General features: G+C 51.5%; 4 protein-coding genes across 4 annotated transcripts; 1 reads left to right on the forward strand and 3 right to left on the reverse strand.

Annotated features, from left to right (window-relative positions):
• Positions 1–10: 10 nt before the first annotated feature.
• Positions 11–1,577, reverse strand: HOO65_011200 (Meiotically up-regulated protein 89; the record flags this gene model as incomplete). The annotated part of the gene is made up of 5 exons (XM_071005761.1): positions 11–306; positions 371–1,130; positions 1,183–1,279; positions 1,383–1,419; positions 1,490–1,577. The coding sequence occupies 5 exons, from the start codon at positions 1,575–1,577 to the stop codon at positions 11–13; spliced, it is 1,278 nt and encodes a 425-aa protein (XP_070863022.1).
• Positions 1,578–2,650: 1,073 nt separating this feature from the next.
• Positions 2,651–3,739, forward strand: HOO65_011201 (NADH-ubiquinone oxidoreductase 24 kDa subunit; the record flags this gene model as incomplete). Its single annotated transcript, XM_071006000.1, has 3 exons — positions 2,651–2,767; positions 2,957–3,247; positions 3,380–3,739. 3 exons carry the CDS (start codon positions 2,651–2,653, stop codon positions 3,737–3,739), a joined length of 768 nt encoding a protein of 255 aa, XP_070863023.1.
• A 372-nt stretch (positions 3,740–4,111) lies between these two features.
• HOO65_011202 (Nitrile-specifier protein 5) lies at positions 4,112–5,827 on the reverse strand (the record flags this gene model as incomplete). Its single annotated transcript, XM_070999909.1, has 1 exon — positions 4,112–5,827. One exon carries the CDS (start codon positions 5,825–5,827, stop codon positions 4,112–4,114), a length of 1,716 nt encoding a protein of 571 aa, XP_070863024.1.
• Positions 5,828–7,116: 1,289 nt separating this feature from the next.
• HOO65_011203 (uncharacterized protein) lies at positions 7,117–8,448 on the reverse strand (the record flags this gene model as incomplete). Its single annotated transcript, XM_070999910.1, has 1 exon — positions 7,117–8,448. The coding sequence occupies one exon, from the start codon at positions 8,446–8,448 to the stop codon at positions 7,117–7,119; it is 1,332 nt and encodes a 443-aa protein (XP_070863025.1).
• Positions 8,449–13,769: the final 5,321 nt, after the last annotated feature.

Genomic DNA, 13,769 nt, shown 5'->3' on the forward strand with positions numbered 1-13,769 from the left:
ACGAAGCCTTCTAGGCCTCGCCCGGACGCATGTCGCGGCCACTTGCAACGGCACTGCCGCTCGATATGCCGCCAGACTTGGCGCCAGCAGCACCGCTGGCAGGAGTGTTATTCCAGGACAGATAGGTGTGGTCGCCTAGCTTGCGCGGGTGGATCAGGTGGGTGATGGTGAAGACGACACCGAGAATGATGCACAGGCCACCAACAACAACGTAGGCAATGCCAAGGAAGGGGTTTTTGCCACCCATGACGGTGTGGGTGGTGATAAGGAAGGATTTGCTGCCCTTATAGGCACGCGAGGGGAAGTCTGAGAAAGAGAGAACGTGTTAGCATCTGCACCTTGGCCAGCTCAAAGCTCAGATTAGACTCACTGTCGTTGATAATGACTTCGTAGGTTCCTGACACCAGGGTATCGTCGTCATTGCGCTGGTACAGCTTGGTGAAATCCGGCAGGCCCGCCGTGCGCATCCACACCTGGAAGGCTTCCCAGTTTTTCAGATCGGGCGGCTGGTGCTCGGCAGTGTAGCCGTCGGGGTACAGCTTGCGCCAATTGGGTGGCGGCGAGATCTCCGAGTAGTTGTACTTGGTGGGGCCGTACAGCTCCTTGTCAGAGTTCCAGGCAATGTCGGAGTTGTTCTTCATGACATATGACTCGTTGGTGTTGAGGTTACGCGGCGAGGTAAAGGTGTCGTTGAACATGGAGTTGGCAATAAGACCACAAGGGTAGTAGGGTCTGTTTTTGTCGTCATGTCGTAGGGGATCGCACTTGGAGTCCTTGATAGTGGAGTAGCTCACAGCGTGGCCCTTGAGCTGGTCAGCGTTGAAGGAGGCAACATAGCGACGATGGTTTTGGTAGAAGTTGGTAAGGTAGTAATAGAAGAGCACGGGGCTGCCAAAGTTCTCGGGGACGTTAAACTGGATCCGGCATTGCACGGTGTCGTTCTGGGTGACACCGCGATCATAGGTGTAGCTGAGATTTCCCATGCGAGACCATCTGGCCTCGGTCTTCAGGTTGGAGCCCTTGAAGGACGTGTGGATGAGGTTGGAGGGCATGATTGCCATGGAGTCGGTGTCATTGGTGAGGGGGGCATCAGTGGCGCACTTGGTATAGTCGATGCGGATTGATTGGACCTGGAGGGATGTCAGCATCAGAATGGGGGACAAGAGAGATAGGTAGACGTACCTGGGCGCTAGCATAGAGGAGAACACCACCGATGGGCGCAAAGACGATGCCGATTAGGAAGAACAGCGGCAGCACAGTCTTGGGGGTCAGGATTGGCCTGGGAGGCGATGTTAGTCAGGGAGGGGAAGGGCAGGTCATTGCAGGCTGCATGGGAGGGTAGGCTATTGAGGGCTATATGGAAGGGGGCAGGATGTGCTTACTGCCATGCCTTGAGACGCTGCTGGCGAAAGGCGGTATCTAGACAGGGCTAAGTCAGTAAACAGCAAATAAATAGAAACGACCGCCGAGCCGACCGATGGCTACGTACTGGCAGGCCGACGGCTCTTTTTCTCTTTCTCATTCTTCAGCGAGCCATCGCGCGAATCTACCGAGGCGGAGTCTTGCGCGTCTGGCATATTGTGGGAGTGCTCTGTATATGCGGGCAGGCGTGTGGGTGGGGAGAGCGAAGAGGAGAGATGGATGATCAATCAGGTTGAATAAGAGATACAAAGAAAAAAAGAAAAAAAAAAGGAGAGAAAATAGAAAGAAAAAAAATGAAAATCAACAAGCAAGATATCTGGCGCTGGCTGAAGAGTGTGTCACGCCCATTTAAGATGGGATTGTGTTTGCGAAGGAAAAAAAGGGTATGAAAAGGACCGGCCCAGATGGAAGCATCGGGGTGTTCTTTTGTTGCGATAGCTTTTATGGAGAGAAGAGACTTTAGACTGCTGCTTTAGGCCTTAGACGTCTGGAATTTAGCTGTTTGGTGGCGTAGTTAAGCTGCTGTAGAGACTAGAGCCAGGGGATTCCAGGGGGCAAACTCGTAGCGCTGAAGGCCAGAGTGACGACAGCAATCAGGCAGCTACAGCAGGCTTTTGGGTTTCAGCCGAAGTTTACGCGGCGGTGTGGCTGAGTTCGTCAGAGGCTCGTAAGCCCAGAAGAGCCAGTATGGCTGCCCTATAGCAGCTCTCTATAAATCGCCTCAATCCGCCATACAAACCACAGTATCGTGTCCAGAGCAAGCACCCCCTCGCCAATTGCAGGAACGACTGCTGCGGCGCAGTGTGCAGATAAATTGCCTAAATCTAGTATCAAACAAAGCAAAGAGAAGCTTGGATGCTTTCCAGCCTGTGGCAAGTTCACGTGCTTGTTTCAAGGGGAGAAGCATCAAACTAAACTTCGTGCATAAAGTCCGCTTTAGCACAAATTCTCTGCACAAGTTCTCTTCACAAATACGGTAGATTGCCGAGGATTAGCCGACGACTCAGCCAATCACCGGCCACTCATTACCCGAGCGCCTTCCTCTTCAACCCCCAATCAGCACACCAAACCAACAGATCATCACAGGCTTTTCTAGCATTGGGAGGTCAATTTTCGTTCTTGGCGCAAGCTGACCGTCTAATCTGCCGCAAAATCCACGACTCCACCGATTTGGTCCTTCGTTTTGCTCCCGCCATCCTGTTCCTCTGTCCGGCCTCATTGACTCGAAATGGCCTCTAAGTTGTTGTCTCTAGCGCGCTTTTCCGTGCGGCCTTCCGGCATCATCAGACCGCGGGCTTCGGCTGCTACCGTGGCCGTGTCCCGGGCAAGCCATACTCTCAGCGTTGTATGTTGGCCCAATTGGTAGAGCCCTTCTGGTAGCAATGGCTCTCTCTGTGTTCAAGTTTGCAGCATCAGGTGGGGATGTTCTAGGAGCTCTAGCAAGCTTCACGCAGACTCACTCAGCACCTATTGCTGCATAACAACGTTCTCATTCGCTTGAACGCGCTGCTAACAATTCTCGCCTGTCATCCAGCACCGCAACACCCCCGAGAACAACCCCGATGTTCCCTTCAAGTTCTCGCCTGAAAATGAAAAGGTCATCGCCGAGATCCTCAAAAAGTACCCGCCGCAGTACAAGAAGGCTGCCGTTATGCCCATTCTCGACCTTGGCCAGCGCCAGGCTGGCTTCACTAGCATCAGTGTCATGAACGAGGTTGCGAGGCTGCTGGACATGCCGCCTAGTCGTGTCTACGAGGTGGCTTCATTCTACACCATGTACAACCGAACGCCTGTCGGCAAGTTCTTTGTCCAGGCCTGCACAACTGTAAGTAAGATGGTGCAACGAGAGCAATAGCCATACTGCGAACGCATGGGCTTTTTTCTCTTTTTTTTTTTTCTTGTTTGGAGCCTCTGCTTTAGCCAATCTACTAACGCTTCTCTCTTTCCTTCTCTTCAGACTCCTTGCAAGCTCGGTGGCTGCGGGAGTGACAAGATCGTTAAGGCGATTAAGGACCATCTTGGAATTGACCAAGGCGATACCACCGCTGATGGCCTCTTTTCCTTCATTGAGGTTGAATGCCTCGGCGCCTGTGTCAATGCGCCCATGGTTCAGATTAACGATGAATACTATGAAGACCTGACCCCCGAGACAATGGTCAAGGTGCTTGACGGGCTCAAGGAAACTGTCACTAGTCCCAATGCCAAGCCTCCCAAGCCCGGTCCTCAGACTGGCCGGAAAACCTGCGAGAATGCGGCTGGCCCGACGTCCTTGACTTCGAAGCCGTGGAGCACTGAAACAACCCGGGCGGATCTGTAGCAATAGAAGAGATGTAAAAAAAAGGAGGGAAGCAGCAGAGGTCTATCTGAACTTAGCCGTGTCTATTTGGCCTCATCTTTTCTCATTTTTTTTTTCAGCTGTCATTTTGTCCCTTCTTTTTCGGAACGCCAGCACAATCGATAGCTTTAGCATTTGACCCCAGTCACAGGAACGGAACAGCGACATTACGAATGGAAAGCCACAGCACAACAAACACAGAAAGGGAAAATTTTAACAGATACTTCAAAGCACAAGCACGTACACATCAAATAACAATATCAATATCCCCATGTTGTCTTCCTGTGCCACTATAGCCTTATCATCATGTTGTGACTGACCATCATGTACACTCTCCCCTCCACCCTCCTCTGTTCAGTGCAGCCGGAAGATCCATCCATCGCCCTGCCGGTTGTTGTCCTCTCCCAAGCCACCCCAGATCAAGATTCCATTCTCCTCCGTCTCCGCCATGGGTGCTGCATCGATCCATCCACGTGCCGCCGGGAGCTCGGCTGAGACTTCGCTGTCATGCGGGCTCACAGTTACCTCTGCCCACTTGCCCTCCGCCATCTTGCCGCTCTTGACAGCTGCGGGGACTTGGAAAACCCATACATCGCTGAAAAATTTGCCGGCGCCCTCGTGGCCCTTGGCACTTGCTTGGCCTTCGCCCATCAGCAAGACAAGCATCTCTCGCCCTGCTGGGCTTACCGGCACTAATTTAGCCACGCTTCTGGCCTTGGGCCACGGGCTTTGGGACAGTGGTGCGCCGTCTTCGGCAGTCGGCTGCGACAGGGTAACCCATTCAGTGGTGGCCACCAGCACCGGCTCTAGGCCAGAGTGGTCCTCGCCTAGAGTCAGAACATCAACCTGGCCGCCAATTTCGTGCTTGCCGTCAAACCCGCCAAAGCGGAACAGTCTGTTGCCGCTGGCACACAGCGCGGTACCGCCACGGGCTACACCTGGAGCAGCAGGCAGCTGGGTCCACACACAGCTGCGCACATCGAATGCCCAGACGTCTGCTGCCCGCTGCCCCGCGCCGGCCAAGCACCCGCCGTGCACGATGAACGTGCCAAAGCCCTCGTTATCTTCGTCTGTAGCATTTGCCGCAATGTTGCCTACAATCGGCGACTGCGGCGTGCCGATCTCGGCGCTATCGCCAGCGGCCCACTCAGCCCAGGTCTTGGTACGCCGGAGGCCTAGGGGCTTGAAATCACGCGGCGCAGAGAAGGCTGCAGCGCTGTGGTAGCTACGCGGCGCAGGACGGGGGATTACGAGTACGCCGGGTGCTGGAGATGCAGGGTCCAAGAAGGTCCAGCGGCCAACACGGGTGTCAAAGACCCACACACGGCCACCCTCATCAAGCGGGATCATGGCGGGGCCGCCGCGGCCGCCAAACATGAAGATACGGTTGCCGATGACGGCAGTAGCGTGGCCGACTCGTGGAGCGGGTACAGGCTCTAGTTCTGGCCGGTCATCGATAACCTTGTTCTTGTCTGTGGCGGCGAACTTGTTGAAGGTGGCGCTAAGAGGGATTTCAGCCAGCTCCTTGGGCTCTTTGTCAACAGGCGTTGCAGTAGCAGAAGCTTCATTCGTATCATCGGCATCGCTGTCTGGCTTGTCTTCCTGCGAGCTACGCGATGTTTCAGGGTCTGGTGTGGACGTTGTATCAGCCTCCTTGCCGCCCATAGCTTTGGAATCTTCGCCTTCGCTATTTGCCTGCTCAACTTGCTCGTTGTAGCGATGGCCGGCCAGCGGCTGAGCCGGAATTGTGTAATAATCGGCAGAAGCTCCGCTATAGGGGAGGCCAATCACGTGCATAGCGTTATCTACCGGTTCTCTGGCATTAAGCTCACCGCCAAAAATGTAGGCAGAGCCGCCTACAATGTCCAACGAATGCGACGATCTGGCAAGGTGCGGGACACCGTTAATTTTCTCCCAAGAGCCAGTCACATCGCGTGGTGTCAGCGAAGGCAGAGTAGGCAGGGCAGGCAACGTTGGAATAGCAAGAGAGGGCAGGTTGTGGGGCAGCGACTGGGGCAAAGACTGTAGAATGTCTGTCGTTCTACGCTTAAGTGCGGCGAAGGACTCCATCGTGGAAGCTCAGATAAGCGATAAAAGCAAGAGCGAAGCAGGAAGCTGACGAGAAAAAAAAGAAAGAGCAAAAAAAGAACAGCAAGAGGAGTTGGATCGCAAGGCTGCTTAAGTGACGTATACTCGGAAGAGGGGCTTATTACCAAAATAGAAAACGGCAACTGCAGTAGAAAAACGAGGATTGAGGTCGAGTTTAGATGAGATAAGATAACTCGTATTAGAGCAAACGAGAAATGCAGGAAATGGGGGGCGGTTACAGGGCAGGACTAGGCAGAAGCTGGAGTAAACAAAGGAGTGTGGGCACGCGAGCGGGTTTTGGGACTTTCTTATATATACGAGGCCAAACACAGTATTCTGCTGTGGAAGCTGGCACGCACTCAATAAAGGAAAGCTGCTAAAGGGTAACCAGCGCTGGCCCCTCCTTTTCTGTCTTTTCATCACCGTTTGGGCAGTTGTAGCTTGGGCCCTGGCGGGGATCAGCCTTGGCTGAGCTGAGGAAGGAAGTTCAGGGCCCCCCGCTTTTCCATACACACTCTAACCTACACTATAGGGACTTTAGGACAGTGTAATGGCATGTGGACGGGATGGGATATTGGTGAGGCGGGAAATGTATAGATGGGATGGGACATATGAATTGTTTCCAAGAGGAAAAAAGAAAAAAATATATATATGATTAATTAATTTGGGCGTATGGGCCCTAAAGGGCCCAAAATCGCCATACAAGAGCAATTATGAAAAGACAAGTCTAAGTAATACAACAGAAAATGGCAACAATAGACAGGCAAGAAAACAAAAGAAACAGGAAAAAAGGACGAAAGCACGAGAGGAAAAGGGCAGAGGGAAAATAAAAAAGAAAGGGGGAAAGAAGGAAAGAAAGAAAGAAAAAAAGAAAAAAAAAAAAAAAAAAGGAAAAAAAAATGCAAAAAAAAAATGCAAAAAGAAATGCAAAAATGCAATGCTCAAAGCACCCACCAAAAGGAGAAAATCTACGAAAAAACACCACTGCCACTCTAAAAACTCTGGACCAACAAAAGAGACAGCACCAAGCAGTCAAAAAATCCAAAAATAAACATAAAACCATAAAAACGTAAAAACATATAAACATGGAACGCAAACGCCAACCAAGCAATGGCTCCTCCTCTTCTTGGTAGCTTGCTGTCGCACAAATTAGAAACAGTTTGACGACGTCATGCCAATGCAGAAAACATGACTGGTAGGAAAATCAAAGTGACCGAGTGACAACAGGCTAACTGCCTAATCGGCAAAAGAACGGCACCACCTCGCTAACTTCACTTGGACCGCAGAACCTGCTTCTTCGATTTGAGCGCTTTCTTGTGTGTCTTCTTAAACTTGCGCGCGATTTGGTGCGTAGTCTCAACCGGTGCTTTACACGTATACTCGCCGCATTTGCCCACCTGGACAGCGCCAATACTCAGGGCCCAGACAACAAAGTCGTAGTCATGGGATAAGTCACCGATGAAATTCACGATGCTAGTATCCTTGTTCTCGTGGTGCTTGGAAATGTGCTCGGCGCGTGCATCCCATGAGTTTTTCGTTTCTGGGAAAATGGCATTGCATTGAGGGCTTGGACATCTAAGAGGCGGTGGTGGACCTTGGAGGCGGATGACCAGGCTCTGGTCGCGGCGGCGCTCGACTTCAGCGCGAGGCACGCTCTGCTCGTCTCCGTCGTCCTCTTTGAGGATACGCCGCACATGCTGCATCAGCAGGTCCGGGCGGTTGAACACCTCGTTGCACGGACCACGGCCAAGCCTGTGCTCCTCGGTGCACTTGTAATATCGCTCCATGATGTGGAACGTAGCCATGTGGCGTTTCCATTCATTGCGGGACGGGAACGTCGACCGGCATCCGGCAAAGGCAAACTGGCACGGATAGATCTCGCCGAGTTTGGACTTGATCTTGGTGGAATTTCCGCGTTGGGAAGGGCGCCCACGGAGCTGGATTGTGTTACGGGAAGCTTGGGGCTGGTAGGCTGAGGGCTGAGACTGCTGGGTATGGGACCGGGGCGACTGGCTAGAGCCTTTAAATGGAAAGATGCAGGGCCCAATGGATGGCAACTCAGAGCTGCTATTGGGGGTTGTCTTGGAAGCCGGGCCTGGGGCTGGCACCAGATTAGGAGACATTTGGGTTGAGGAAATGCCGGACCCGTGGCAAGGCAAAAGACCGGGGGTTGAGTCTCGCGATGGGGAATGAGAGAAGCCGGCCGGGCCTAGGACAGAGTTGAGTGAATGAGAGGAAAAATTGCGAGCCATTCCCACAGTAGTTTCACTGGCCGCAAGGGAGTTGGTTAAAGACGGGTGGTGGTCTATTATGGAGCTATTAAGCTCCAAAGGGTAAAGGCCTAGGTCATACAGAGAGGGATCAAGAACCACAGCCACGGGCTGGGAAATGGCAGCCGTTGTGTCTGGACTATAAGTAAATAGCTCTGTAGCAACGGCGCTTGCATCCACAGACGCCCATCCTCCTGCCTGGCGAGGCCGGACTGTGGGGGCTTCAAAATAGCAAGCGTCCAAGCCGATGGTCAATTCGGAAGTGAAGGGATCAATAGCACCGTCTATAAAGGTAGGCTGCGCAGCATAGGCTCTAAGCATCTGTGAATCCATATCTAAAGCAGGGGATGGGTTGTAGCTGTGGCTATCCTGGGGTTGGCAGCCCACAGCTGGGTAGATTGGGCCTCGATGGGGGGTCGGTATAGACCCAAGGCGGCTGGTTCAGACAAGCTGGGTTTTGAGAACGAAGAGTGTTGATATGAGGCCATGATGATTGACTGTAGAAAGAAGAGAATGAAAGGATAAGGGTGAGGAGAGAAGAGAGGGAGATGAAAAGAAGAGGTGAAGAGGGAATGGAAGGAGAGATTCTTCTTATAAGGAAACAAAAAGAAGAAAGAGAAAAAGCAAAGGACAAGACAAAAGAAGAAAAAAAGAGTAAAAAGGATTGTAGAGAAGATAAAAGGCCTGTGGTAGGCTGGGGAATGGGATAGAGAGAATTAGTGTCAGTTCTAAGAGGGAATGGAAGAGGTGAGGTCAAACGCTACTAACCTAGGCGGAAGAGAATATGATAGCGGGGGGAAGTAGATAAGTCTTATAGTTTCAAAGCCATCATCTCTGCACTCTAATGGGCATGTGAATAAACGTAGTCATTGCTTGGTTTCAGTTAGCACGTATGTCAAGCGGAGTCAAGTCCCTCTCTTGCACACCGCACATACAGACACACGCCCACACGACGTCCGAGAAATTCATAGGTCCCGCCTAAAGAGCCCTTTTTCTGCACGCCCTACACTTGCATGTGAGTTGCGTTCCTATACAGTCTTAGGCTTGTGTATATAGGTTGTGGGGGGGGGGGGGGGGGCTAATATTGCCTATTCTGTAGGGACTCATTGGCTTTCAAGACCCCTAGAGTCTATGACATAGTTGTTTGCCTCATCAAGCCATCCCCGTTGTCTTCGAAGGCGCATATGGCTGCAAGCTGCAGCCAGATGTATCTGCTCATCATCGTAGGGTTTCAAGTGCCACGGCGCCCGTCCTGGAAGATTCAGTCCTGGGGTGTGTGCGGTGCACAAGCGGAGTTTGTGGGCAATTAGGTTCAGGAAGAAAGCACGGACGGCTGGATGATGGCATATAAGGCTGTGCTGTCAGTCTTTCAGGTCTTGTTTTCTTGTGGTGCCCGCAAGAATTCTTATATGGCTAGGGCTGTTGAATATACAGGCGATTGTATTACCTGTCTATAGCAGGGGCCTCTATTGTGGCTGCTTTCCAAGGTTAGGGGGTTAGGGCAGCGGACGCTCAGCTTCTCTGGTGTAGGGGTAGGGTGGTTGGCCGGCTGTCCGGCTGGCTGGCTGGCTGGCTGGCTGGCTGGCTGGCTGGCTGGCTAGCTAGTTGCTTGCTTGCCTTTACCTGGCATACGCTGGATGCTATGGATGCTCTATGGCACTCCAGCAACTGATAGTGAGCAGGCTGGGCGGAGACAAGCTAGGAGAGCAAATGCCATGAGCAGTAAAAGCGAGGGAAACGAAAACAAGAATCAAGTTAGTCGAGGTCGACGTTTCCGAGATTTTCCTGCTGCGGAGTAAAGAAGTGTTTGGAAAACCCAGAACACATGAGCAAGCTGGGGGGGGGGGGCTATGGGCGGCGTTGGGGAAAAAGAAAGAAGAAGAAGGAGAAACAGAAAATGAGAAAATGAGAAAACGAGAAAACGAGAAAACGAAAAAACCTTGGCATCACTAAACAGCAAGAGGCAAGAGGGGTGGGGTGCGGAAAATATCAAACGTGAGATAGGCAAACCGCGATTAGGCATAACTGATGGCTCTGAAAGAAGAGTAGCAAAAAAAAGAAAAAGGTAAGACAGAGGAAGAGAAATTATTTTGAGAAATTACCTACCTATCTCTGCCCTATGGTAGCACTAGCCTAATGTTGTTAGGCTGCTCAGATTTTTCCTTCTTGTTTTCCCTTTTTTTTTTCTCTCTCTCTCTCTCTCCCTGTTCTTTCCTTCTTATTCTCTCTCTTCTAGTTTGAGTGTCGTCATACAAAGAGCCGGGCCGGAATTTTTTCAGTGGCTGCGAAGCAGCGCTCTCATAGAGAGGCGGAGGTTGTCTCTCTTGTGTCTCTATGATGATGAGTGACAAGTGTAAGCTCAGATAAGATACGTACAAACGCCCCGGTGTAGATGCTTCGATAGAACTCCAGGCTATATACCATGGGGCTGCTGTGCGCCCTGGCCCCTTCTTTCAAATGTGTAGTAGAACGCTTGTGTGCATTCACCGAAGGTCTCTGATGTTGGATAAAAGAGGCAACAAAAAAAAAGAAAACAGGAAAGCAAGACCACGCTGAGGCGATTTCTGTCCTAGTGCCATATCCCATTGTCGGTTAACACTAAACAGCGGTAAATGACATGTCGACCTACGGCCTGTGATTGATATGCCGGCCTATGGGTGGATGATAACAGCCGGGGTCTCCTGCCAGCTCATCAGTGGCTTCTCCTGCAGATGCAAGAGGCATATGAGGCAAAAGCAAAGGAACTCTGCTAGAAGTTTTGCCTGTTGTGCTGTCAATCTAGCGATCGGCGTTTTACAGGTTGCTGGCCTGTTCAACCAGTGCTAAGCACCATCCCCCTTTCCCCCTCCCCCCATCTACGACTTTATCTGTCCAACAATCCACAAAGATTATTCCGTAGACACATAATGTAGAAGACACGTAGAGCTTCTGTAAGAACCCTAACTCTATGCGTCAGATGTGTAGGTCGAGTACGGCGTGCGTGGCACTAGGCAATCAAGCAAAGAGCTGCCAGTGAGTGTCACCGGCCAACTACACAAAATGTCGGCCGCCTCGAAGCAGGCCATTACGTACCCAGCTCTGCCATTCCCACATAGCAAGAGTGTAACATGGGCGCACTTGACTGCAAGTGCTTAGCGTCGTTTTGCAAGTCCCTGGAGTCTTTAGGGCTCTAGGCTATTTTACTAGTGGGTTGGATTTGGTGGAGAACAATGGCGAGCTTTGGTGCTTGACACAATAGCTAGATCCTTGGATGACGATAGAGCAGGGATAGGGGATGAATCTTCTGATATTCTCATACTACTGCCCCTCCTTAGCATGAAGAACATGTAGAATGGGCATGCAGGACAAGGACAAGGGCCAAATAGCAGAGCAAGTAAGGGTTGGCCACAGTGATGACAGCGTTGTGCATTTGCTACTTGCGAGTCTGGCAAGTATATCCGGTAAATTCTTTTCTTTTTTTCCCTCGCTGTCTGTAACTGTCTTTTCTGTCTTTTATCGAACGGGCATCGCTATAGATATGGTGAAGCGTAAGGCACCGTAAACGAAGTATATAAATAGCTGCCTCACGACCTGAAAGGACCCTGCATAATCAGGAGGATTGACCGTCAGAACTGGCTGGAATTTAGCAATAAGGTCACAAAAAGGCCAGCAAGAGGGGACTCTCCCCAATGGCCAAAGCTAGCTTGCTGGCCGTTTGTTGGGCTTGCAGGTTTGCTTGTGTGTCTGTTCGCCCGTGCCACGCCTGCGAGAGAATCGATCATAAAGGGCAGCTCGAGCAGCAACAACTGCCATTGGGGTTGAGCAAGTAGCAGCCACAGGGAACAACCCGGAGAATCGATTACTTGGCCTGATCGTAGGAAATGCACCTTGGCGTTTCCTTGCGATCCTGATTGGCGTGATAATACTTTACTTGATTAAATCAAGCAATCGCAGACAGGGAGCGGAAACTTTGAGGCGAGATAGACCGGCGATAATTGTTCCCCGTACCTTGACCTTGCGTAAAGCATGGCCTGGGAAGAAAAGAACTCAGTTTGGAAGCAAAGAAGTAGAAAGAAGTGCGCGAGCAGCCAATGCACTGCTACGCACCAGATGGAGTGAATCACATTGAGTCCCATCAGACTTCTGTGTAATGCAAGGCCACACGGACCGGCCAGTACGAACTGCGAGCCCGCACTATGCGTTTATCAAGAAAAAGAAACGGCGTAGGAGGAATAGGAGACAGCAAAGAAGCCACGGAGAAAAGAAATCGAAAAAATCCCCCCGATAAAAAAAAAGAATGAGACATAAAAAAGAAAACCTTCCTCGCCAACGAAAAGCGCCGTAAATGCAAGGACTTTAAGAGACTTTGTCGTTGCCTGGCTTGTAAGCTAAGCTGCAGCATCTGACCTGGGGAAAATGGCTCCAAGACGAGTCCAGGTACACCACGTATTTCGATGGCCTGCTAACTGTGTCCTTGGTGGGCAGCGTGAAGACACAACACAAATGGGGCTATTTTGGCTGGTAGCACCCCGGCTGGCAGTGAGTGCCCTTACCCCAGAAACCCAGTGATAGCACGCGGGTCCTATCCTGGCCAGCAACAAAGATGAGGCAATGATAGGCCGATTTGGGGGAGCAGAAGGAAGACATCTAGCAAACACTACTGTCATTTCACGTAAGGGCAAGACTTTCTGCAGGATCAAAGGCATAGCTAGCACAAAGGGCACTGGGGGCCTGATTAGATAAGATGCTTTGCGGGGAACGACGTTGCAGTAGCGTCCGGTGTTCTGCTTGCAGGCAGGACTCAGTGTGGCGGCGTACTGAGCCCTATTTTTGCAGACTTGCGGTGACCATGGGCAAGGCTCAACTGGCTACAGATCGCTGATTAGATGAGGCCATGTCAGGGTCCAGGGCAAGGCAAGAGTCTGTACGCGCAGTGGGATGAATCTTGGGTCTATGCCAACTAAGCCAGTTAACATGAGCTTGGCCTATGAGTAGCGCCAGCGCATAGGTCACGCTGTGTCTGGGGCATAGATTGCCCTCACATTTACGGGGCGGATATACGCTTGCCGCATGCTGCCAGGTCCTTTGGAACAACTGGGCAGACAGCCTACGACTATCAAAGAAGCCATAGGCGCTCCTTCTTTTGGTTATCGCGGGGCTATCTGGCTCGTCTAGTGTCTTTTTTTTTTTTTTTCCCCGGATGATTGTGTTTTTTTCGTCGCCACAGAGCCCACCTCAGTCGCAAGTTGTTGTTGGTTGTCATATGAAACACAAATGTAAGCGGTAAGCCATGGAAAGCGAGCTTGGAGGAAGGGGGGGGGGGGGGGGCTTTGTGAGTTGGATAATAGCGCACGTATACTTAGTCATGCTTCTTTGGCATGCTGGAAGAAGTCGTAGGATAGTAGCAATTAGAGCGTGGGGGGATTGCAGGTAAGAAGAATGGCCTCCTTTTTGTTGGTGGGAAAAGGGGATGTGGGCGAGGCATAGCTCCAACGATGCGGCTGCTGATTGTTGAGTTAGCTGTTGCGTTATTCTTTGCACCGGCTCGGCCCCCCCCCCCCCCCCCCCATGGCTATGTCTATAGCTAGCAACGAGCTCTCATCAGCCGGCTGTTTTTGTGTTTCTTGTTCTGGCTCCAGCCATAGCTCTGGCTCGAGCTTAATCAAGTGAGGTTG

This window comes from Ceratocystis lukuohia (assembly GCF_044167205.1).
Source record: "Ceratocystis lukuohia strain C4212 chromosome Unknown Supercontig1_pilon, whole genome shotgun sequence".
Classification (NCBI taxonomy): domain Eukaryota; kingdom Fungi; phylum Ascomycota; class Sordariomycetes; order Microascales; family Ceratocystidaceae; genus Ceratocystis; species Ceratocystis lukuohia.